Raw genomic sequence first — 26,843 nt, 5'->3', positions numbered from 1 at the left:
TGGTGTGCCACAAAGAGTCCTTCTTGGCTTTGATCACATTATTATGATGGTTTTTGGGCAGAGAAGCAAACTTAAGCTTTTAAAGTGATTGCCTCTGAGAAAACCATTTTAGAGACATCTGACATGAGCACTCGTTATACTTCTAACTGGGAATAATATCAGTCACATGGAATTAAAGAAGTTTTATTTGTAAAATATAGACATTTTTTTGTGGTTGATTTGAGAAAAACAAAGGCCACCAGCTCAGTGATGGAAGTTGGTTTTCATATGTTTCCATATGTCCTACAGTTCAGACGGCTGAAGCAGGCACCGCCCACCATTGGACCATGCTAGTTTTTTTTTTGTTTTACAAGCCTGCTCTCTGTGGTCAAGGACCGCTTCGAGGAAATTGGACAGTAATGAAACAGGAAAACGACGACGTCTTCCTCCTGATGATGTCATTATAAATACAGGCTCAACCAATAAGCAGAAGCTGTCAGAGAACATGATTGTTTTCATCTGCCTCAGGTTTACTTGTGTTAAGACTAACTATCAGCATAAGTGTAAGCGGAGGTGTTTTTGTGGGAAGGAGCTATTTTCTTTGGAAATTATATTTACTGAAGTGCAGCTAGAACATATTGTTATTACAATTGCACAAGAGACTCTTGTCATTACAACACTCATCAAAGATTTCAGTATCTGTTAATAAAAAAAATACCTCGGGTGTTACAGCTCAGACAGATCGCATGCTGGTTAATTATTCCACTTTTGAAGGAAATGAGTAATATTTCTGATTGGCTTCCTGCTCTATAACACCTCCACATCTCAGTTTTTCTTGTGTAATTTATCAAAGAGCTGTTCTGTGCATTTAAAAATATCCATATGGGTCTCTGGGTGCATTTGATCCAGTGATTTCAGTCATAAGAGATGAGAATGGGTGTGACTCTAAGGAGAGTGCAGCTCCCTCTGGCACAGGGTTTGTAATTGAGTGTGATTTTCAACATCAGGACCCAGACCTCAGGAAGAGGCAGACTATTTCCTGTTGTCTCCGCTTTGCTTTTCACTTGAGCCGTACGGCTTTCACTGGTTTGACAGAGAAATATGCAGATTTAGGAAGTCTTGCAATTATATGATTTGAAATGCTTATTAATTCCAGAGAAAATTTCTCCCTGTTTAATTGCTCATGCTGAATTTATTCAACAGTTGAGTAAAGAGCAGAGTGAATTTGAATGAGCTCACTGGAAGGAACCGGATAAAGGGCCACACACGCAGAGGGGCGAGCGGCTGGTTCGATGTCCGGCTTTTCTCAGGAGACTTACTGACTCAGTGACCAGAACTGACATGCAGTCGCTCACACTTAACAGACGTGTCAGTTTCAAAGGAGAATACAGAGAGTCTCAGAGGATGCGAGAGGCATGAGCACAAAAAAGAGCTCAATTTGCATTAATTAGCGGCGTCTCTGTGATGCTGGTTGAAGCGGTGCGAGAGGAAAAATCAGCGACAAGTTCTCTGATTCTCCCATGGTTCAGAGAGTTTGTACATGTACCTGTCAGACAACATAACAATTCAGCAGGGAATCCAATAAACAAATCCAGATCCCAGACTCCCAGCTGCCCTGATACAAAGACAGTCCTAAAATCATCCAGTATTCAAACAACAAAAGGGAAACTCCAGCTTCTGCAGGACGTTTTAAGATGATACATTATGTTTTTATCTGCCATATGAGGGCCGACAGACTCTACAAAATTCCAGTTTAACCACTGCTATACAAGAGCATAAAAATATGAGAACATTTAAACGATGTATTTCCAAAAAGTGTGATATCCTAGCAACCAAACTGCGACTGAGATAAAAGACCCAGCGCTGCGTGGGGCTTCATTTTACATCAAGCAACATCTCACCCTGCTCTATCTTCCTGCTGGAAACCATCTGGGTTTTTCTCTGTGGCCATTTCATAAGCAGAGCTGCCACGCGGGGCACAGTATGCTGCAAGCACAGATTCAATTATGAGGTGGGGGGGTTGGCAGGAAGGTGTGTGTGTGTGTGTGCCAGTGTCCTGTCCAGACTCTGCCTGAAGCTGATGGATGTGGGGGGACTTCTAGCCCTGGCATTAATGTGAGGATGGGTCCTGTTGTGTTGATGCAAAACGTGAACACTCAGCTGTATTTACAACCCAGAGCACGGGACAGGAAACAGACAGTATCCCCACCCCTCACCCACACCGCCACCCCCAAATCAAAATCAGATACAGACCAAAGAACACCATCCTCATTTTCCTCCCCTGTCTTCTCTTAAGCTGCCTACCAATTAGCCACCCCGGCACTGAGGAAGCAAGATAACAATAGAAACCCGTGTATCCCCCACAGACCTCACTAGAAGACCTTTATTACCGTATTGATATCTCCAACATGTCACGGCTGCCCTCACTTGTCTGGCAGCATGCCCTCGCTTTTCTATGAAGAAAAAGCACCAGAGGGGCTGTAACTCAATATGAGAAGAAAACAGCAGGACACAACATTAGGCTGAATGGAACATGCTGTAATTAGTGAGAAGCTGTAAGGAATAAATATGAAAAACGATACAGCTACTGCAAGCTGCACAGTAAATTAAACCAAAAAAAAGATTAAGCACAAATATGTTTTTGGCAAAAAGTCAAGTGAAACCCAGTGAAACATATGTAGAGTCAGTGGCCGGCAGTGGAAAAAAACAACAACAAACGCAAACAGCAGTTACAAATAGGTTATGTGCCCACTGATAATTTATCCTTCAATACTTCTAACATGCACATTGTGACAAATACATTTTCAAATTCAAAGAAATCAATAATATTGCATTTTCCACACAGAGAAAGTAAAGTGTTCAAGTTAGCTCACATTCTGTAGCACCACAAATGAGTTACTTCATGGACCAAATTACATGTAAGTAAAGTCCAGTCGTACGTAGAAAACACACAAATGTGACTAAAAATAAGCATATACATGAAATTTATGTGCAAAAACTCTTCAGAAATGTTTAGCCTGTTGCACAGTGTGGTTGTATGGTAGCAGAATCAGCCATGTTTGTATCCAAAAACACTTTCATTTCAAAATAAGGCACTGCTGATAACGATTTGATGAATTTATATCGGAATCATATATGTGTATATGCCATTTGTAGGGGGATAAAACCGACCTTTTTTTTAAAGTCTTTGTAGTGGGAACTTTCAGCAGAGGCTGGCTGTGAAGTGCTCTGTACAGTAAATGGATGTGGGGTCACATCGACTGCAAAGCCGGGGTCAGACTCTCAGAGAGCCGGTCTGTGTGTGAGAGTGGTCATAAAAGACGACAGGCATACATTTCAAATGTCCCAGCTGTCGCTAAAGTACTGGTCCTCTTCCTCCTCCTCTTCTTCCTCAATCCCATTTTTCATGTGGTCAGTCATTTCCTCGTCCTCCTCCTCCTCTTCTTCTACTTCTTCTTCTTCTTCTTCTTCCACCTTGAGCTGCGCCAGCATGGTCTGTAAGGTGGATTTTACTTCCTGGACTTCCTTCTCTAAAGACTGTGCAGAGCTGGTTAAGGAAGAATCTGACAGATTCGCATTTACATGTAAATAACAAAAGATGCCAGCAGATGAATATGGGGGCAAATATGACACTTGTGGCCCTGGATAGTTAATGGTAATAGCAGAGGACAGCTATAACCTGATGAAGTCATCAATCTCCAATTTGGCCAGCAAACGGATTACTGGCACAGATCATCAAGTCATACCCAATTTAACCCTGTCCAATTCACTATTCATGAGCTCATCTCGTCTGTGAGGCTGGCCGGCAGTGTGGGGACCCAAGCAAACAGACTGCCCCGCTAAATTATTCATAAACCATCAATGAAACAGGATAGAGGCTGTCATCAGTTGGGGGATTGTTTAACCTGCTTAGAAACTCAAATTAATCGTGTGAGTGTCCAGCTTAAGTGGCAAATCAAAGGGAAAGCTTTGATGGCAGATGGGGCCCGATGGCTCGTTTTACTGTCTGAATGGACACAGATTGTCCTCATTCATAATTAACCAGCCATTTTATGACTACCGCAGAAGGTCCGAGAAGACTTTTAGGGCAACACAGTCCAGGAGAAAGTTCTGAAGGCTTTTTGCCTGTCTTCATTTTTCTACCCTGCTCTCTGTGGTTGCCCTTCTGTTATTGAGAGCGGGGACTCAATTAGGACCCCTACAGCCCTGTAGTTTGATCTCGCAGTCACTATGGCAACAACAGGGCAATGACTAGTTCAATTTCTGCAAACCAACAATATTGTCCTGCATCTTCAGTGCGCTCAAGTGTCCATGGCACTTTTGCGTGAGTGCAGTGACTTCATATATCAGAAATAAATGACACATAAGGACATGAAAAAAGAGTGGTGGAGAGAAGCGGGCCAGGCTCTGTCTCTGCCCGACTGCCAGGCGACATTAATATCATGCAAACAGTGGAAGAGCCTCTTCTGACCCCTGACAGTACAGCGGAGAGGGAGAGATGTGCATCCCTATGAAGATGCAAAACGGAAGGCAGGAGGAGAGGAGGGGAGGCTTTTACAGAAGCCACAACCAAATAAACCTCTTCATCATGCTCAACAGATTGGGAGGGTATTTTTATCAGCACATAATGAAATGTGACAGAAATAAATAAAAAAAACCAGCAGGTCAGGTGACAAATGTTCTTCATCCCCTTGTTGGAATATCGGCTTTTCAATCTCTCTTAATAAGCCCACCGTGCAGAGGGGAAAAGTGGAGCGAGAAAAACACACTAATCTATTTCCAATCAGCTTTCTAATTAGCACAGAAAATGATGTATTGTGACCTGTAATCAGCTTCAACACTTTGATTTGAGTCATTATCATGGATATTGTAATTTCCTCCGAGCCACATCCAGCGATTGGAAGTGGGCAGATGGAGAATGGGAGGGTGGGGAGGGTCAGCATGAGGATGGACATTAAGATATGACAGGAGCGGAGTCATTACAGTGACATTCCTCTATCTGCCCCTGTCGACCAGCTTTCATCTCAGCCGGTGGTGACTGGCAGCCCACATCAGTGCCCCTCTAATAACCTCGTGTGGACATTTACAATTTCATTTTTCCAGTTGGCACGTCCAGGCCTGTCAAGAAAAACCCTCTGATCCCAGTTCAATTCCCTACCTGTATGGACCCATAATGTCAGATAAGGCGGCTTGTTTTATTTTTTTATTATTTCTTTTTCCTCGAAAGGTGAAGTCACCGAAAGCGTAAAATCAGTCAGGGTATAGGAAGTGTGTGTGTGTTTGAGGGAAACTAGGTCCCTCTGATGGATGGAGTGTGACAGACCCACACATAAAAAAAGGCAAAGGATATGGGTGAGGGCTTGGTCCCGGTTCAGTATGGCCGTCTGCAGTTCATCTTCTAAGGTCATTAGTCTGTCACTGATCAGCTCACAGCGCTCGGTCAGGTCTGTAGTCTCAGCCTCACTGCACCCATCCTGGGTGAGAAAAGACAGAGAGGATCAACAACTGCTCAAACACATGGCTCTGACACACACTTATCTTACAATACCAGATGCACATGGATGAGAAAACCACTACTGTTGTAGTCAAATAAGGACTCACAATACAACTGTGCAGACTGCGTTTGATACCGTTTATATATATATATATATATATATATAAAGCCATCAAAATTACATCATTGATCTGATTGGTCAGTGATGGTGTCAGCAATGAGTTGTGGGTGCCTTACTTTATTGTATTTCTACATAGTTTTAGATCAAAGTAGGCTTTGATTGCAGTTGATTAGCATAACAAGCTGAACACAAAGTTAGCTAGCAGGTTAGCCATGGCCCACAGCTTTCTTTGCAGCCATAGGTGTCTGTGCAGAGGCAGTGAGAAAGTAGAGGTCTTACATTGACGTAGGGTTGTATAGCTAAAGCATAATTTAATATCCACTTTAAGACCCCGTTAAATTTTTCTGTGACTGAACAATGTGAATCTGGATATATCCGGATTTATTTTAATCCACCTCTCGGTGGTGGATCTAGATGATACTTCTGGTTCACGGGGACAGTATCTGGGCCGCGTACAAAAGCCATATGTCACGACTGTCGAACCACGACAGCTTTGACCCGAGTTTTTTTTTTTTCCGACAGGGCTACAAAGGAATAAACTGCTTTTTGAACCGGAAAAAAAGAACAAACAAACAGTCTCATCCCATTACATAAAAAAGTCACATAATGTAATCTGTTGTTTCATGCACACTGACACGAACCCATCCATCCATCCACCTATTCTTTCAGTCTATTGCAGAGCTTCTGCACAAAACAATGTATGCTATTCATGCCATGTGCATGTGCATGAAACAACTGATTCACAACTTCACATTATGTACTGAGACTGGGTTGGCACATTAGACCATGGGATGCTGCGTTGCATTTTAAAAGATGGCGGCCACATCAGGTTGATGTAGGTGCAGAGTGCAGTAGGGCAGAGCCAAGTTGGCCATAATTAGAACAGGCCCCTTTGCAGACACTGTGTCCTAGTTTCTTCACACTTATCAAGCACAGAGAACACAAACACACACACACACACGTGGGTACACAAGCGCACTCCCAGCAAACAGACACAAATCCACATGTGCACACAAAACAACACAGTGTTCTAATCTGACTCATAACTGCAGGTAGCAAAATACCAACTCCCTGCAGCTCAGAGGTGTCAGAACAATCACTGGGAAGTCGTGTCTCTGGTCCCTGTCCTGGAATAGCTGCACTCTGGATGATGTAATACCCCAAAAGACATGTACAACAGCAACGGGCCTGAGGTGCAACCGTCCGAACCAGTCATTCCTTATGCAATTAAGGAATTAGGGTTTAAGTGCAGAGTATCCCACAGGAGATGGCATTTAAAGGAAACATAGTGTTGGAGGAACTTTAAATGATCAGCACACCATGTCTGTCCTCAGGCATCATCTTATGTGATGCTAAGATCCTCCTATACACAGAAAGAGGACAGCTATAGATTCACTACACTGTGTTTGTTTGTCAAGGTTAGAGGCATCTTTAGCAGATAAGAGCCCCGTGTTTGTGGAGCTGATGGATTCTTTACTTACCAGCCTCCAGTCAGCTTTCATAAAGTCAATACAACCACAGGAGGGAAAACAAAAGCTCACTGTGCACAATGACACTGTTGAACACACGCCTGACAGTTTGTTAGCAACTCTGCACACAAGCCGTTTGAAAAAATAATCAGAAACTGCTGTTTTGCTTCAGGTGGTGATCAAAACAGTACTCTCTTTGTTATCTTGTGCCTCTGACAGACACCAAAACACGAGAAATGAGACTTCAATGACACATCGATTTGCATAATAGAATCACAGGCAAACATGTATTGGCGTGTTGATTCCTGTCGCACATTAGCGCTAATGTTATTAGGCCAAAAGTAAACAAAGCAGACTGCAGGAGCGTGAAGTTGTGCAAATGATTTCAGAATTCAATATTCAAACTCATGTATGCAGCCGTGTGATTATTTAAGCAATAATGAGTGAGAGGCTGCAGGTAATTGTGCATTTTCCCACAGGTGCTGTTCTCCTCACTCCAGGCCAGGGGGACAATGCAAAGCAGTAATATCTCACTAAGGGTTGTAATTGCTTCTACAAACAATACAGTGTCTAAATGCATTTTAAATAAGGAATTAACCACAGATTAACTAGTCTGTCTATTTATCACCAGGATGCTGAACTTCATTTCCACAGTGCAGTAACAGAATGAGGTGTTTGCTGCTCTGCACTGTAGAGGTGTTCCCATGGCAGGTTGTAAAAAGTTGGCACAAATCAAGGATCTGTGTGTGTGTGTCTACAGCACATCGGCATCCCAGCCTGCAGGGGTAATCAAGTAAATCAAGCAGTAACCTCCAGGGCTGAGAGATGAAGCCCACGCAGGAGTACTGAAAACTGCAGTTTAAAGTTAGGTATTAAAAATCACCAAAGACTCCCATGTAAAAACATCTAACCAGTTTCTAGCCGGTTGTAAAAGACTCTATTGGTTCCACCTGTTGGCCTGTATTTGGAGCAGACTGTGAACATGGTGGCAGCTGACAAGAAGGAAAAACCACCTAAAGTGTGTGAAGTCTAATGATTCTGCAGCTCATTCTAATCTCAAGCTGCACCATCCAAAGTGAAGCAGTTTATCTGTGAACCATCACACGAAAGCAACAGATACAAATCCAGTTTTCCATTTGATTATTTAGCAATTAGCTCTAAAAGCATTAGCACACACACATGTCTTGTTATAACAGTGCACTAGTGTTAAAATGCTTTTTTCTGTGCTTAGTGTAATTCTGCTATAATAATAATAATAATAATACATAAGATAATAAAAGGGTGCTTTTAACCTAAGCTGCTAGACTTTCAATATACAAAAAACTACATCATCATCCATTAGTATGGGAGATTCACTCTAAAAATAATCTGGATGATCTTAAAAAAGATCACTGTGCAATTTGTTTTCAAGATTTATTTTAGGACATAAAGTCTGAAACCTGATTCCTTTTAACTTTAACTTAATTTTATGGAAACCACAATTCAACATTGACTTTCTAACTGTTGACATTTCATTGAGAGACAATAGTCGCCATCAACAGAGCACTTAAAAAATCAGCCGTTTGTAGTCTACATGATGACAGTTTGAAGTGTGCATCATTGCACGTGTGTAAAGTGGAATGTGGACACAGCCTCAGCTTGTGAATGTGGTGTTCACAAATATTGTCCACAGGTTTTTGGAAAAAATATTGTTTGTGGTAAAATCAGCAGCTTCAACTCACACCAGATTGGCACAAATTAATCATATTTCAGTAGGAAATATTTTAAAAAATGTGCATATTTCAACCTCAATATATACTATATACAAATTGTAGGGAACTGTCGCACAGCAATCAAACCGATCTAATCAAAAGCCTTCAATATTCCAATTTAATAATGTCTCTATTCTTGTGTGGTGCTGTGGGTCAGTGTGAAGAGGGGGATGTAAGGACCTTGAGAGGATAAAAGAACAATTAGTAGAGATTAGAAGAACAGAACAGAGTAGTGTTAAAACACACTTGTGTGCACATACACGCACCAATCAATCTCCATTGTGGCAGCTTGGCAGCAGCTAAGTGGAAATCATTTACTTAAAGTCATTATGGAAAGGAGAAAGAGGTCAGACGCTCGGAGAATCCAGCTCCTCCACGAGTGCCAACGCCACACCGCCATCAGGAGAAAGATACCATTAAAGGGCCATCGTATCATCTGACCCACAGATGCATCATACTTTACTGTGATTGAGCCATTTTATGTCAGCTAGTTTATCAATGATCCGATGGGCTTTAAAGCTGCATAACTCACACAGAATAGATACTGTCTATGTCGTTCATATATGTTGAAACATTTTTAGACATCATGATGTTACGGTGATGTGATAAGTGCACATTTCTGCATTTTAAAGGCCATTAGGGAGAGAAATACGTCCACATATGAACATATAATCATATTGTCCAGCATCATCCAATCAGACAGATGCCTTGAAAGTCTGTGACATACAACAATGTGGACTTTCACTCAGGAGTCTGTGGTTTGAGTTCCCCTGACACCACAAGCTGTTTTGTTTTCACCCACTGTTAAATTGTGTTTTTAATCATGGCTCAATTTGACATAAAACAGACTGCTGGTTAAAAGGTTAGACGTTAAAAATGCTGTGAGGGCATAGGCTAAGATCATCTTAAAACACACAGATTCATAATTTAAATACAATTTCCAAAGAAAAAGGCGTTCCCCTCTGCGGTCGCCATTTCCATGCACTTCAAAATTCAACCTCATGTTACATTTCCCTGGTGAGGACAAGCTGAAATAAGGACAGAGGCCTAGTGAAGACTTCTGACACTTATGGGGCAGAAAATGCAGTTCTTTGTGTCTCTTATCCTCACTTGCTTTTTCCATGCTGGATGTTGGTTCTCCTTTTCTTTACCAAATCCTGTAACAAGTTATAGGCGCCTTTGTACTGTTTGACAGGTGTGAAAAATGTATGAATATAAATCAGGAAGGTATTAAAAGGAGAATACATGCTCAGCAAAGCCTCCCTGGGATAAATAAAGGTGTGATGCAGACTCAGACAGTCTGCCACATCACCTGATGTAGATCAGTATTGATCCGATAGAGGAAAAAGGTGACTGGGGAGGGGGGGTGCGTTTAAGTTAAAAGTCAGCAGGCAGATTCTTCACAGTCATAACGTTAATTAAACTGATAACATTGCAGTGACAGTGCTAGCGTTACCAACCTCGTGGTGATTGTCCTCCATGCAGAACAAAAACTCCTCCAGTTTCTGCAACAGAAAATGGGACCATTTGTTAAGGCCACACAGTCACAGACCTGCTCATGAATTATTGAAAATGCAATTATGTTAGCTGTGTACTGTATGTGTGCAGCATCATCATAATGTGAAGAGGTTGTAATTATTCATCACCAAAACTGACAAGAAGAAAATAGATTAACCGGCTCATCTGTGCTGCAGCTTTTCTTTGTTAGTGTTCGGGCTATGTAATTGTACATTCTTCACAAAAGAAGGAGGTAATTACTGTACCTACTGGAGGCTAACATATTGTTTGTGGCTTTAGGGTAAGAAGGCAGAGTAATAATAATAATAATAATAATAATCTGTGAGGTTTTAATTATTATTTTTAATTAAAAACTGTGAACATCAGCCTTCACGGCTCGGCTCAGGTACGGTCAATAGCTCCTCTCCTCTATGTGATCGCTTCCGATACTGCAATTTTGAACCACTCACAGCAAACTGCTACTGCTACCTCTGATTACATCCATCTCACTGCAACATATAATCTGTCACATGCAGTTTTCAAGTTACCGATTGGAATGTCTCCCTGGCATCCTAGTAATGAAGTGCTCCTTTGTTGTGTGTTGCCTTGAGAGGAAAACACTTTTATTTCATCCTCCAAACTTAAAATTAAAGGGACGCTTGAATGTTCAGAAAATCAAAGCATAATCTTAAAATATGAGAAATAAATGGGTAAACTGCAAAGCTACTCGTCTCCTTTTCTCTTCAACAAACATAGTGTTTGGACGCTGTCTGTAAAAAAAAAAAACTAGGACTCATTTCTAAAGAAGATGAAAGATTAGGAGCTCTGAATCAACCTCTCACACATAAATGACAAAATAAGTCAACTGCCGATGCTTTCCAAAACAACATATATGGCTGTTTGGCTACAAAAAAACCTGAATGGCAGCATGAGATAATAATCTCCTATCAGCAACAAGTTTCTCTGCCATTTTCTTTGCTACCATGGTGACACCGGCTCGTGTTCACTCTCACATGCAGATTTACAGCAGTGACAATCAACCTATTTGGCATTTTCCTGTGAGTATGGAGCAGCTAAAATGTACAACACATATTGATTTGTAGCATTGATCTCTGGTAGGTGGAGATTAGACGACACAAAGGCTTACAAGATGGAGACAAAAGAGAGAGAAGTGGTTGGCTGCCTCACCTTTTAGTTGTTGGAAGATTGTTAGGAGGGGCCGGGCTTCAGGAGGAGAAAGAAAAACAGAGAGAAGAACAAAAAAAGGGAAAGCAGAAAATAGATCCATGCAGTTGGTAAAATGCGGTCAAGGCAAGGCAGGGAAAGAAGACATCAATGCAACGAGTATATTTATAGATGCACAGAGTAGGTGAGAGAACAGGTGGCAACAGGAGCAGGATTAAACATGGCAATGGAAACCACAGCTTCGGATTTTAATAGATGAAAAGTGGAAATTCTGCCAACAGCTCCAGTGACTGCTTACTACTAGGTGCATTTTCAGCAAACATTATTTTAAAATCACAACCTGTGATTCAGGATATAGTTGCCTAAAAACATGTCTGGCTGGCGAGTGTGCTGTTTCTTTTTATGAATCCTGGCTCTGTTGGCTTTGTTCCTATCTCAGTCGAGTCAGTCAGACTACGTGGGTGGAGGGAAGTGTGAGGAAGAGGAGAGAATGAGTGAGACTCAGCCCTCAGGCAGTGGACCTCAGCTCACTGTGGGACCGACCAACAGCACCGAGAATCCACAGTGCGCACACACACACACATGAATTCCCACTAAACGCATGTAATCACGCAGAAACACACAAATCTGAATTTCTTCAAGGGAGCCAAAGTGTTTCCAAATGGTTGCCTCCCTCACGCCCACATTTTCCTCGTTTAGAAATACCTTCAAGCAAACGCGCTAATAGACCGCTGCTCATCTGACTGTAGTCGACAGAATTTCAAACACTCGCAGCAGCTGAATGTATGAACTGGAAATGTCCTCTCCAGTCAAGTGGGAACGCTGAGGCGGGGCAGGCTGGATTATTTAGGGTCACGTCTCACACCAAATTTAAAAAAAAAAAAGAAAAGCGAAAACATGCTCCTCTCGTTTGACCTTTCAGTGGCGAAGAAGAGTTATGTGAGAAAAGATGTCACGCTTCGGTGGCTGTAAGTCTCAAAACACTGACTCTCTGCTGCTCTCATGTCCTCCATTATGTATACATTCAGATGAATAATACATTGTGTGTTGTTAACAAGACACTAAGCGTTACCTTTGTGAACTCTGAGTTCTGTAAATTAGCCTCTGGACCCCAGCGCCCGCCTAAAGCAGTCAGCATGGCACAGTCTTCTTCTTCTTTGGTGCACGGCTGGGCTGGAGGACAAACTGCCGCAGCGGGGACGTCCTCCACGTCCACCCCACTGCAGCTGGGAGTCCGCAGCTGGAGACCTCGCAGGAAGAGATGGCAGGCCTCCAGGTCAGCTTCCCAGATTCGCTCCAAGCCTGGACAGCCACAGCTAGAGAAAAAAAAAGGGAGCACACAATGTGTTCAGAAGTAAATGGACACCATTGGACACACCCTGCTGGCCTATTTTTCTTAAGATCTGCAGCTGGTGATTGTTTACATTACTGATTGATTGTCTGTGATTAATCAATCAATGTATTCTGACATTTTATGCACAAAAACGTTTCAGATGTTCTGAAAATGGTCCAAACTTTCATTCACTGATTAATTGTTGCAGCTTTAAAGCAGACAGTGAGGATTTAGATGATAACTTTGTGTGCTTGTTGCCTTCCTGTTTTGAGGCCAGCAGATACATATGGTGGCTGGGTGTCCACCATTGACAGTAAAAACTATGGACAGAGCTTCTGTGACGTCACCCGTTTGTTTCTGAAGAGCCGTTTTGAGGCTCGGTGGGAGGCTCCGGGACCTGATGACCGCCGCCATGTTGGCAGCGTCACATCCGCTTACACTCTAAATATGGACAAAGATGGGGGCACAAGCGGAGTTTAATTTACTAATTTAATAAACACTGTAAACATGTTCATTTCTGCTGTGAAGTTGGCCGTTTTAACATGGGAGTCTATGACTCGCTTCTGGAGCCAGCCCCCAGTGGTTGCAGCGTAAACTACAAGTTTTGACACTTCCGCATGGGCTTCAAGTCTGAGCCCCGAAAGTTGCTGCTTGGTGTCCACACACACTTTTTTCCTATGTGTGTGTTATCATCTACATACTGATCTCCCATCTTTAATGACTAAAAACATCATAAGAAGAGTGCATTCTGGGTAAGGTAAGCTTTACAAAGTTCAGATGCCTGACCTTACCACCAGGAAACCAGAAAAATGGCAGCCAAGAAGCACATACAGCAGCTGGTTGTGCACATACTTTTGTCCATATAATGTATGGACCAACCACATGACTACCTTCAGAAGGAGAAATCCTCTGATCCAGTGATCACATGTGAGGACATGTGGCGTGGGAAGTGGGTTTCCTGACATTTATATGTAGCTGAAGTCGTTGCAGAGAAAATGCACGATGCAAAGACTGAAGGCCACAGAAGCCTTCAAACTAAATAAGGATGGCACGTAGACGGGGTGTAGGGGATCATTGCTCTTCTCTGTACCCCGGGACATCACGTGCATACCCTTTACACAGTGACAGACTGTCGACAAAGAAATGCAGACATCATCATCATCATCATCACCACGCTCACGTCAGCACAACAATGGAAAGATAAACTAAAAATACGTGGAGATGTCTCCCGAGTGTCATGACAGTGACACGCTAATTGAGCACAGTAGTTACACAGGCTCACTGAAGGACATCTTTAATAGCATCTCTCCTGTGAAGCTCTGACAAAGGGGTGACAGGGGAGGAATGAATCATTCAGAGATTATAATTCCATTGACAAAATGTGATGAGGGCCAATGTCCTCCTGGTCTGAGAGGGAAGAGCTGCAGCGGAGAGGGAACAGAGGCTCATCTCTCTGCTGGGTCACTGAGCGGGGGGTCAGGGGGAGGACAGGGAGATTGCTTTTTGTTTATCTAATAACGGAGTTACAATCAGTCATGTCTCTGTCATGTCACCCTCCCTCGCTTTGTGGCAGCACAGATGCAGCCTCAGAGTGTAAAAACAGCATTTAAAGAAGCTACAGCTAACTGGATATACTCAGAAAATGAGGTCTGTGGCATAGATGTTTGCTCAGCAGATCAAACAGGGTTTTAAATTTCCTTTACTGACTCATCCACGGCCATGACCTTTAAAATATTCGTATTTACCTTTTTCTTTCAGTGACCTTTCGATCGAAATTTTGGCTCTCTGGTGACATTTTATGGCCCAAATCAGATCTGCAAATCTGCAGATTTTTCTCAGTAAAAGAAACTTGTACACACACATGTTGCTATGTTAATAGCAGGAATGTGAGGTATATATTTCTGTCTCTGCGTCGCACTTCAATAACAATCCGTCTTTGCGCAGAAAACAAACTGACTCTGACAGGATGTGAGGACAAAGATGTGTGTGTTTTTTTTTTATACGTACGAGATCTATAAAACATCTTAAAGGAAGACTCGTCCTCCATCTGTCTGTCTGTGTCAACCCAGGAGGAGACTTTCTGTCACAAACATTAATTCTCACGCTGAGTGACTCCCAACGATAAAGCCACAAAGGTTTCACAAATATACTTATGGATAAGCCTCTGTAATGTATTCAGTATTTTCACCTGAGTGTGCCTCCCTGCTGCGCTGTCAGATTTTTCAGAAATTGCTCGTTCTACATCCCACGTAAACAAACTCAAAGGCGACATGCACCCAGACAATATTGTTTAATCTCTCCCTCTGTTCCCTCTCTCTCCCCTCTCTCTCTCTCTGTCTCTGTGATGAGTCCCCCCCGAAAATTGAAAGCCACTTGTTTTCCAGCCCATCCTCTGCCTGAAAAGGCTGCCAACCTCAGCACCCTGCCTACGCACGCCTCTCAGCCGTTCTCTAACCTTCATTTGGCAGACATACAATAGAAAAATTACTGGGCCCGGCCCCTCCTGCCCCTCGTCTGCTCGCTACTCAATGCCGCTGCTTCTGAGTTCTGCTATAGTGGGGACGCACGCAATGAGCCATGCCATTGTTATTTGTCTCTTCTGAAGTGGAGAGGGACACACACACACACACACAGATATGGGTGGGCACACATGTGGTAACTTACACACACATGCCCATAAATCATTCTGTGTTGTACAATCATAAATTTCTCTAAAAAAAAAATGTCAAAGCCAACCTCATCTATCAAAAAAAAAAAGCTTCAACCACAATTCATTACAAATAGCTGGCATTGTCATTAAAGGCTGCGTGTACTGAAGATTCAGACAACGTATCAGAGCCGAAGCATCCCTGTGATGGTGCCCGTTGGTATGAACTCCTCGCCCGGGGGTTAATTGGTGGCAGCCACTCGGCCTGTCTTCTGACAGTGGCAGGGTGTGTGGGCGTGCTGCGCCGCTGATGGCCCAGTAATAAGAAGGAGAAACAGGCAGGCACACTCGGTCGACGGTCTCTCGGCTCCCCTGTGGGACTGATGACTGACAGGACTGCTCTTTCTCCTCAAGGCATTACACACAGACAGCTACAGAGGGAGGATTATAAATATACTGTAACGGCTGAAGACGCAGTGCTGATACGGTCCTGCGGCTTCCTGGAGGTTCAGCTCAAACTCTCCACAGTGAAAAAGGTACATCGCAGGTTCGTATACTGCCTGAGCAATATTCAGCATCCGCTCACTATGTGACCAAAAGTAAATGGACACCACATGCAACTTTGTCCATTTGTCTACGATTCATTAAGCAAATGAATTCTGACTTTTTATAGGGAAAAAAATGGAAAAAGTTCTTATCTCCAAACTTCCATTCATTGACTGATTGTTGCAGCTTCAGACCATGTAATGATGATTTAAATAATAACTTTGTGTGTTTGTTGTCTCCCTTTTTTCACTATCTAAAGGACACCTGACACATAATCGCATCACCCTTCATCAGACTTTACAAATGCTTAAAGGACTGGACCCCATGAACCACATGATGGCAGAGTGTCCACATACTTTTGCCCAGCTACTCCCACAACTTCCATTTTCAGTGACTAAGAAGAGTGCATTCTGGGTAAAGAAAGCTTCTTCTCTCCAAGACATTAGTAGCCTGAATAAAAACATTAATGCATCTTTCTCCTCCTCTAGAGTTGAAGCTCCTCAAAAGCTGTCTGCACAATGTGAATTCACACATTAGGAAGAGAAAGAGAGATGGTAATGCTTCACCTTGACATTCGCCGTCTCCCATCACACCAGCTGTAGAAAAGGTGCTAATAATACAGTGAAACACAGGATGGGGACGATTGGGAGAGGTGCGATAGCTGGTGGGTGAAGGTGGGTTTGTGAGGTGGGGAGGTTTTTTTACAGCAGCCAGCTGAGCAACCACAGCCCCTGTTTTCAAGCATGTTTACATTCAAAGTGATAATGGAGCACATTTTCACTGCATTTTTGTGCAAATCCTAAATTTTAATGACATCGCATACGATAATTGACACCCAAAGCTCAACAGAGGAATAAATGCAGCATAAATACGAGAAGCATCTCCTAATGAAACATCTACATAATGTAGTAAAAACAACTGAGTGCTGCTGCTAATCAGAATAAAATGTTTTTTGTTCTGGTGACACACTTACAGCATCTGCGCTGCTCTAACATCCTGTTCTAGTCTTTAGCAAGGAAGAGATAATTGGTTTTTTCAACACCATCCGTCTCCACGGAGACCAGACATCTCACCACACTAATCTGCCTCTCCCCCTCCCTCCCTCCCTCTTCCTCCTCCTCCTCCACACCTCCCATCACCACCGCACTTTATCAACTGTAATGTACATTATAGCTGACTGATAACATTTACAGTGGATGATGAGAACGTGTGTGTGTCCATGAGTGAGTGTGTGTTAGTGCTATATGCACATTCAATCAAGTCAAATATGTGTCACTGTGCCAAGCAGGAGCTGGTGGATGCTGCTGGCTCTGGCCTGAAGTCAGAGCCGTATGTGTGATTTTTATTCGGAGCGCCTCTGGTAATAGAAGATGATTTAAGGTGGGAGAGCCCATCAATTAACACAGAATGTGATGGACAGGTTTACCCAGGTGTCCTTTAATATGATTTTTCTTTTAATGGTGATAGAGACACAGTAGAGAAGCTTCACTAAAGGCAATAATATAAAGCACCCAGCAGTCAGACTGTTTTAGAGGCCGGATATTTATTGATGTCTTTGTGTCCGACTGGGATTAAAAGCAGCTGATGTAGATTTATTATATATCTTTTTTTTCCCCATTATTTGTAGGGGTCACTCCACCGATTTACCAAAAAGTTCAGTTTACTTGTAACATTCTGAGGGGAGAGTTTCATAACACTGTCTAAGGAGGCTTTTATAAAAGTAAAATAAACCACCCGGACATTGTTATGTGGGTTATCTCAGCTGAAGCATAGAGAGAGAACTGTTTGACAGAAAGCCTGCATTACAAACCTGCAGTGACAGACGGGGTCTTTCCTAACACATGATGCAGTTGAGATGCATTGTGGGAATTGTAGGATCCAGTATATATTGATCCTGACTCGCTGAGACACGTCAGAAGTTTTCACTTCATGGAAGTGCAACTTTTAACAGCTGTGGCCAATGTTTCAGGATGTTATGTGAAAGCAGTATGTCCCGGCAGCAATCTGTCATTCCTGAGAGATGGTAGGTGTTTATTTGGTATGATTTGTTCTGATGTCTGGTATCATCTGCGTCTTCTTCTGACTCAATAATTTTCAAGCCTCTGTCTCATCATAGTCTATATATAGGCAGTGCTTTTACCCGAGACAAATGAGTTTTCCAGTAAGTGTTGCCAAGCTATTTCTTTCCCCACACTGTGCAGACAGGTACTCTCTGGAATATCATACAAACAAAACACAAAGCAGCCATCTGCCCTATTGACAGGGAGAGTCCAGAGGCATGCCTCCCTGCTGGGTGCTGAGATCGCAGCCATGTTGCTCCTTGACGACACAAACCCCAGCTCTGTGCCATCCCTCAATAACAAACAACAACCCAGCAGTATGCCACTGATTCCTGGCTTCCATCCAAAGAGATGACCCTGTATCTCAAAGGAAAACAGCTACACACCCCCTATTCACACACACCACAAACAACAGACACCAGGGTCAAGCAGACAAACAGTTTCTCTGATGATGAAGGCTTTCCCCAGCTCAAAGTAAGCTGCCCAACCCTCCTCATCTAAACACACTCATGTGCTATAGACAAAGAGCCGGTAAGGCTGTATTTATCCATCTGTTAAAAACACAAATTGTTCCAAATCGCTGCAGAATAAGAGCCAAATGCATCACAGCTGCTTGGCCCTGAAGCAGCTCTTATCTACATAAGGAAGCATAAACAGGCACACAGTGTCAAAAGTTGACTGTGTTGCACACTCTCGGCTCAGAAGCCATCAACTCAGCACATCAGCTTTGTCAGGTGGGCTGGACGACCACCCGTAACACAACAGACCTGTGCTCAGTGATTTAAGAGCTCTGAGCCGCAGATAGAAACATCGAAAGAGACGAGAAAAGATGTTGTTTATCTTTAAAAGCGTTTACACAGAGGAGAAAGAGAACGACACAGAATGAGCTGATGTGGGTGTCTGAAATCAAATAAAGGTATAGAAAATACATGAGAAGGTGGGAAAAAGAAAAGGAATTGTGCAGGTGAGAGACGGCATGAAATGTGAGAAAGGGGCTCCAGGAGACAACAGTGTAAGAAAAAAAAAGGTGTGAGTGCATGAAGTGATGTATTGGGGAGATGGTGCTCTGCTTAGAGGACAACAGAGGTGAGAGGAAATTCCTCAGAGGCTGCTGCTCTGTTTATGTCTTGTTGTTTATTTGTCCTGTGCAGACTTCATATCTGTATTTAAAAAAACAGAGAGAGAGAGAGAGAGAGAGCGACACCCTCTAACATCCTTACCTGTGCAGTCTGTCCTCCAACAGCTCGATGTACTTAGTGGTGTTCTCTTTCAGCTGGCGTTCTGCGAGGAGAGAAAAGCACAAAGAGCCTGTTACTTCATTATTACTTTTATTAGCTGTTGGGGGTATCCTAGCAACAAATCACAGCACTAATACCAGTAGAACTGATTTTGTCATTAGCTGCTATCCACTGTTAACAAAAAAAAAGGTGCTCGTTTTCACAGTTGTAGATTGCATTGTGCAGAAAACTGCAACAGTGCAGGAGAGCAGCTGGTTCTCTCTCTTAAAACAAACACAGAACCAGAGAAAGATCACTCCCTGTGCACTAAGAGCGGATAAAATGGTAGATGGCCTTGGGATGAACAGGGGATTTTATCATGGCATAGATCCTTCCATCTTGCCAGATTTTCTGTGGGGCATGAAGTTGGACGGATAGCTTATGCTGCTTCCTGTGCCCTTCTGCCAGCACCGCCTGAGGAAGCAGACAGGCTGAGCGTTAGTCAGGATGGAGAGGGAGGGCGATCTGAGCACCGCTAATGAGCTCATGTATGAAACATGAGAAGATGCCCCCCACAGCAGCAGATCCTTGAACACAATAGGATGCACTTATATCAAATTGCATGGCGTATATATATATATATATATATGTGCACACAAGCTGTAAAATTCAATACACACCTTCCTCCTCCTCCTCCTCCTCCTCAACATACAGACACACCAAGCCAGCCTCATAAATCTGCCCATCCCTACATCTGTACGGCTCAACAAAGAATCGCTTTCCCACAGTCTGGTGCAGTGTTTCCCGCCTTGAGGTCAGAGGACGAAGAAAAGCCGCAGGAAAAACTGGAGGTTGTGATTAATCTATTTTTTTGGAAAATAAATGCTCCATAAATAAATCAGTCCCCAAAGACTTCTGTGTGAACAGGCTTCGAACAAACAGCTTGGATTTCTAACCATCATTTCCAGATTTGTGCTGAAGCTTAAACGTACAGTTTAGGCTTCAGCACAAAGTGGTGTTTAATAAAAGATTTTAAGATACTAAGAACATATTAAGAACATTAACATACTAGTTTTATTTAGGAAGCTCACATTGTTTTAACCTTGTATAACCTTGTAGAGGAAAACACAATTATGGAGTCACTTGTTGTAGTTTCAAGGCACTTCTCCTGAGCAATCCTAGCCCAATTTCTTTGGTAAATCTCTCAAGCTCTACCAGATTTGATGGTCTTCTGGCATGGACCCTGACCTTTTCAGTCAGATTTAAGTCGGGCGCCAAATCCTAACATTTCTATGTGGGTCCAAAAACTTCTCAAACATCTCAAAATGTATGTATATTCTGAGGTGTAGCTCCTAGTTGTCAGTTCTCATTCAGTCATAAATATCTCACCTAGCAAGAAGGCAGCCCAGCTAAGTACCTGGCACATTAAAGTATCCAGGATGAAGGCTCAACAGTGAGGCATTTTAAAGAGAGGTATGCCAAAAAAAATGGAAACTACACCTCTTATCTAGCTCACGTTGACTAGAACCCACATAAAAACAGGCCCCCCCTGTAATTGGGCTCTCTGAATCACACTGTGGTTTGAAATATAATTTGTATCATTGTCTTGATGGTGGTTATTAGACAGCATCAGCTCGGGGAGGAGACAGGCTTGGGGGCAGGCACAGCGGGAAGAAAATGTCTTAGAGAAAGTGGCTGCAACACACACTTAAACACACACACACTCCAGTCCATACTTTTGAAAAAAAAACTGGGATAGTGTGGTTATTTATGGGTCGTGTGTGTGTGTGTGTCACAGAAACAGATCGTTTTCCTTCAAAGTGGCCAAATCTGCTCAATCAGAGGGTATGGAGCGGCCGCTGGAGTAGCTATCCGATATCTGATGAACAGATCTGGTATATGTGGACCAGATAGCTCACTTACCACCCCTCTAATTGCTATATGAGATCCTATCCTACCTGACAGAGTCTCCGTTGTCAACTTCCATTTATGCTGGCTCTGTTAAGCAGCGTGCAAGGAGATAGCCACTGAATAATACATGGGGGCATTAAGCCTGACTTTGGATGGCACAGAGCATGTAGAGATGCAAGATGACAAAGTAGGCTATGGCCCTGAACAAGAGCAAGAGCCAGATTTAGAAATAATAAGAATAGAAACAGGCAGATGAAGATGCAGTCATAAAGTGTGCTAACTGTTAATAGTTGCTTGCTGTGCTAATACAGCACAAGAAGAGTCAGTGCACCAGCCTGTCGCCATGCCAACCGGTGGCAAAAACCGAGTGAGCCTTTCCGGGCGTGACAGATGAAAATAATCTTTTCTCTTTAGAATGGAACAAGACATCGAGCAGGCAGTGCCTCCTCCTGTGCAGTGTGCAACTAGAGCACTGGGTGATATTACCGCTTCCTGTATGTCGGCGGGAGGCTGCTGTGATTGGCAGACCATGCGAATAAAATCGGCACTAAAAAAGCCCATAAAGAAGAAGAGAGAGACAGAGACTCTGTAACTCCTCCACACACGCAGCAGTGTATTTGGTTGTTGAAGGAACTTCATGAAGGCGTTTTTACAGAGTTCGCATTGGAAATTCATGAGCTCATACCTCCCCTCACACCAGTGATCTCAGCAGGAGTTAAACATCACTGATTGCTGCCAAGGAGCCCGGCCAAAATCGAAGAGGCTATTCATTCATAATACAAACAGAGCCGGGACTGCTGAGAGATGCGGAAAGAAGAGTCCCCTAACTTAACATAGGTCAAAATAATACTTCATTAGTCTAATGAAGAAATAATTACTCCAGCTAAATAGATGCAGAGCTGATAAAAAAGATAAATCTAATGATTAAAATCAGCGATGTAGACAGACAAAGCCAATGAAGCAGGCATATCACACAACCTCGCAACGATGTTAGGGGCTTTAATGAGCCTGCAGAAGTTAACGATGGCAAGGTGTTTGGATTTGCTTCTGCATTATGAACATTTGAGCAGCTCTCTAATTGAAAGTGAATAATGCAGTAATTCCTTCACTCCCTTTGCAACAATAAAAGCACCCAACGTCTGTGAGGCCTTGGTGTTGTCAAACAAATTAGAGGCGGCCCCGTGCTAACACAGCACCAGCGATATGCGAGCTGTAAAAGCCTGCGCATATTAAGGCAGAAGAGAAATTGTGTGTCTTTGTAATTGAGTTGAAGGCACTGACTGTGATTAATGTGTTTGAGCTCAGGCTTGGGCTGCAGGTATAACACACAGTCAGCATATGTAGACACTCACGCTGTATGTAATGTATCTCACAACAGCACAGAGGCAAAGGGCTGGGTTGACTTCAGACTCAGACACCCAGTAACCCACGATGTTCTACACAGATTGCAGCTGGCAGGGTATGACATATTGTGGCGTTTCGCACCGATGCACAACAAAAAAGCCAGATAAAACTAGCTGTGTGTACACAATCTGTGTTAAGTTGATATATATATATATATATATATATATATATTTATATATCTCATTTGTGGCTGCTGAACTGCTGAAATCTTGATGCTGAATGTCATTATGACTACACTGACAACAGAGTTTGTTTAGGAGTGACTCTGAATCCACTGCTGCAGGCTGCAGACAACACTCTACTAACAGCTGAATCTGGGAAGTACTAAGAGGCCCCTAAAATGTGCAGGCACAAAACTATAAAACACTCTCAACACTGTCAGCTACATGAAACTCACAACTTATTATTTCCTTGGCTTCATTTGAGAAGTTAATACATAGTCCACACCTCCCACACAAGAATCAAGTCTGATACCGTATGCCAGAAAAATATTTAGCATGGTCCAATATATACTTTGTAGGAGGCAGTATGCCAAAGAATTACAAGCATATTGTGCAATTTATACAGGATTTAAGGTTAAAACAGACCCTTTGCCAACATTTTACAGGGCAATAACAAGCTTCTCCACCATCTTCTTGGTTACCATGGTGACAAGCCCCCACCCAGCCCCATCCATAAAATAGCAGGAGGCATTTGAAGTATTGATTATTGGAACATTCGGCCTGCTTTAAGTGGTATGGATTTGACGAAAAGGAATACATTCCTTTAGGGTTAGGACAATATGATAACTCAGGTTACAATGGAATCACATCCTCCACTGAGCCACAGGGGGGAGGAAAAAAATAACGCCACTCTCAATCATTCAGACGCTCTTTAGGAGAAAAGCTGTCATATGTTCCATCATGTTCTCAACAGAAGCACCCTGAAAGAGGCCGCGGAGTCATGAATAAATCATGTAGTATGTCCTCGCCTTTACTTCTGCCACTCCGGTAAGAGAAAATTGCATTTGTTTAATAACAGAGTGACAGTTTTGTGATGTTGCTGCACTGGTGAGTTTGAGAATAGATGGTGAAGTAAAAAATAAATAAATAAAATACATTAATTAAACGTGTTCCGGTGGAGCCACATGAAGCAGAAAACCTCATCACTGATAGCCAAATTAGCTGACTGCTGCAGAGTATACTGCCAGCATACTAACAATAGCATTAAATAAGAGGAGTACTGGAGGTGCTGCCTCCACAGCCGAGCGTCCTCACTCCTGGGGGTCATTTACTCTTCTTATTCAGCTCTTCAATTATTTATCTGTAAATTTAGTATCGCTCGAGATCTCTCTTGGGGACAAAATTATACTCTCAGCAGGGAATCAAACCTGCAGCTCTAATGGGTTTGGTATTCATCAGCACTTGTGCCAATGGCAATTAGGAACATAATGGCTCCCAGGCCAAAAAGCCCCCCCTTCCACACACACACCACGAAGTCCTCAACAAGCTGGAGCTGTGCAGTTAAATTGAATGTATGCGTTCGGAAATTGTCACGGTCTCAGCTGAACTATATGTTTCTTCAGAGCTCATGCAGAGACAATGAGCCTGTCAAGGAACATGGGCATATGGTTTCCTTGTTATTAGATGATACGGGCAGCACAAGAGTGTGTTAGAACAGCCTCTGAAAGCAGAAAGATGGCCATCTTGACTTTAAATCAGACAGTAATTTCTAATCCCCTCCAGCTAAAGAAATGATAATGTGCTGTTTGTGGGCTATCCATTTCCAGCTAGTGTGTGCGCCAGCCCCTTATTACCAAATAGGATGACAGTTTAATGAACCCCTTGCTTGGTGTCAGCAACACATTGTGAAATTGTGCCTGCTGCCATATTGTGTGCGCCCACTTGTGCATTTGAGCGAGCCGCGCAACCGTTCATTAACTTGCCGTCTTCTTTGTGACGTGTTACCCACCTGACTCCTTGCTCCTTTGTTTAGCTGCAGCGTTTGCATGTCCCCGTGAGCTGCTTTATTCTACATGAGGCGCCGCATTGTGTTTAGGATACTGGGGTGAACTTGAACGTGTCTTTGCTGCTTGTCATGGAAGAGATTAATGTCATCTGCGGCTGTTTATGCAGGAGTTTGAACTACAGTCTGCTATAATACCATAAAATCCATAATAAACTCCATACTCAGCCTCAACAAGGAAATGCCACAATAAAAGGGTGCCCCCTACTGACAGGAGAGGGTCCCTTCAAGACAAAACAATGGCACTGATGGTGACACTGCAGCCACAAACCTTAATGATCTCAATAACAGTATATGCTAGAGGGATGATTGCAGGCCTTGGGGGTTGTAGCAGGAGCCTCCTCCACTACATGCTCCGGCCTCCTAACATCACCACTCACCACTCTGTGCTGCCGTCTCAGAGCGTCAGAGAGGGATGTGACCTTTTTTTAGAAACCTGCCACTGACTGATGGAGCAGAGAGAGTAGCCCTGCAGGTGGTGCCGTCAAAATCCATTTAGTTCTCTGCCAGTGCTTGGACGGCAGATCAGCCTTCTTTAAGCAGCATTCAGATTTCTGAGGGATTTCTGAGAGTGTGCAGACGGTGATACGTCCTGTCTGCACTGACTGGCTTGGAGGAAACAGGCTACTTCACACAATCATTTGCCCCCCTCGCCCTCACCACCCCCACCTCGCTTCTTTACAACTGCCAATCCTGCTGGTAACTCATTTGAAGCCGAGTCCCTGCTGACAACAGATCACTTCTCCTTCATTTGGGAGAAAAGTCGCTGCTCATTGATGTCCTCACAGTGTGCAGCAACATCAAGAGAGGACTTGTCTTTCAAAGAGCTTTCATGACTCACATTTGAGTTGATATTTAAAAGGTGTATTCAAAGGAAACAAAAAAAGGCACCTTTCAAATATATGTCTTTTTGTCTCAGCGGGCCACTGGAAGAAAAAATAAAGCAGCAGTTCTCTTTCAGGTAATGATGCATTTGTTCACATTCATATTTAAAAAATGTCACTCAGAGGTTCTATGATCAACGTTTTACATTAAAAAATGAACAAATGCGAAGGAACATGTCTGTGGATGCTCTTATTCATCCAGGTCATGTTCCGCTGAACTGAACAAGTCACTCCCAACAAAACCTGCTTTAAAGGTAGGGTAGAGATTTTGAAAACTCATTGAGAGTCAGCCAGATTTTGAAAGTAAACACACGCCCCTTTCTCTCGGAGCTCACCCCAAAGCCACGCCTCCCAATCACATGGACGCGCATCACCTGAAGACGAGCTGCGGTCTGTGACTTCGGCCATCATGCATGTACCTCTCTGGTGCGCGCAGAGCAGGAAGAGAGTGACAACCAGCCAATACTCCGTGCAGGGGCGCCTCGCAGGATTGGCTGATGTTTTTAGCGTTTTTTTAGCTTCCACAGATGATTAATATTCTTCGTTTTAATGCGGAACTGCCGAACTAATCGGTTGCTATCGGATTGTAAAGAGAAGTTACACTAATTTAACAAAAAGTGCATCAGAATGAAATCTCCTAACCTACATTTAACCAGCCATTAAACACGTTATCACAGTTCTAAGGATGATTCATCAGGTTTAGTTATATCAGCTGCAGTGACTCACCATGCTGGGCTTCCTTTTGCTCCAGCTCCTGCCTGAGCTGCTGCTGCTGCTCCTTCATCCTGGCCAGCTCCTGGCTGCTTCCAGAGCTGAGGCTGTGCAGCCTCTTAGCCAGGGCCTCCAGCCGGTCCCGCTCCAGGTACACCACCTTCATCTCAGCTTTCAGCTCTTTGGCACTGCCAAAGTCATTACCTGCATCGGTGCACCACAGGTGGACATTACACTTACAGCGCCCATTAACGAGCATCTCGGTCATTAATGCCTTAATTAAGTGAGGCTAATGGTGAATGGTTCAAGCAAATGAGGTAAATAACGGATGTGTAATCTAGCAGGGATGCTTCTGGGTGGGGCTGAGTAGAAAGTTACCTGAGATGGCCGCCAGTTTGGCTTCATGCAGAGCCAAAAGCTGTGTTTCGGTCTCACTGACTTTCCTCCTCAGGCTGCTGCCCAGCCTCTGACTCATGACCACCTGGGGAAAAGAAGAAAAAGAGGATGCAGAGGAGAGAGCGGGTGGTGGTGGTCGGGGGGGAGGGTGGTAACTAACTAAACCTTTGCAGACACATGGATCCCACAGGATGCACTGCTCATTTCCAATTCTGCTTTCATTTTCTTTTTGAC

General features: G+C 43.3%; 1 protein-coding gene across 5 annotated transcripts in view; it reads right to left on the bottom strand.

Annotated features, from left to right (window-relative positions):
- Positions 1-2,496: 2,496 nt before the first annotated feature.
- The window catches only part of disc1 (DISC1 scaffold protein), a 35,082-nt gene continuing 10,735 nt past the window's right edge, over positions 2,497-26,843 (bottom strand). For all 5 annotated transcript variants that reach the window (XM_028423259.1, XM_028423258.1, XM_028423263.1 and 2 more), the window contains 7 exons: positions 26,592-26,694; positions 26,229-26,417; positions 19,303-19,363; positions 12,569-12,812; positions 10,275-10,319; positions 5,330-5,453; positions 2,497-3,518 (listed from right to left, as the gene is read on the bottom strand). In XM_028423259.1, coding sequence (XP_028279060.1) covers positions 3,316-3,518; positions 5,330-5,453; positions 10,275-10,319; positions 12,569-12,812; positions 19,303-19,363; positions 26,229-26,417; positions 26,592-26,694 — 969 coding nt within the window. In that variant the 3' untranslated portion in view covers positions 2,497-3,315. The remainder of the gene's footprint in view (positions 3,519-5,329; positions 5,454-10,274; positions 10,320-12,568; positions 12,813-19,302; positions 19,364-26,228; positions 26,418-26,591; positions 26,695-26,843) is intronic.

Source organism: Parambassis ranga, chromosome 15 (assembly GCF_900634625.1).
Source record: "Parambassis ranga chromosome 15, fParRan2.1, whole genome shotgun sequence".
Lineage (NCBI taxonomy): Eukaryota > Metazoa > Chordata > Actinopteri > Ambassidae > Parambassis > Parambassis ranga.
Note: the sequence above shows the minus strand (reverse complement) of the source record. Positions and strands in the feature narration are given on the sequence as shown.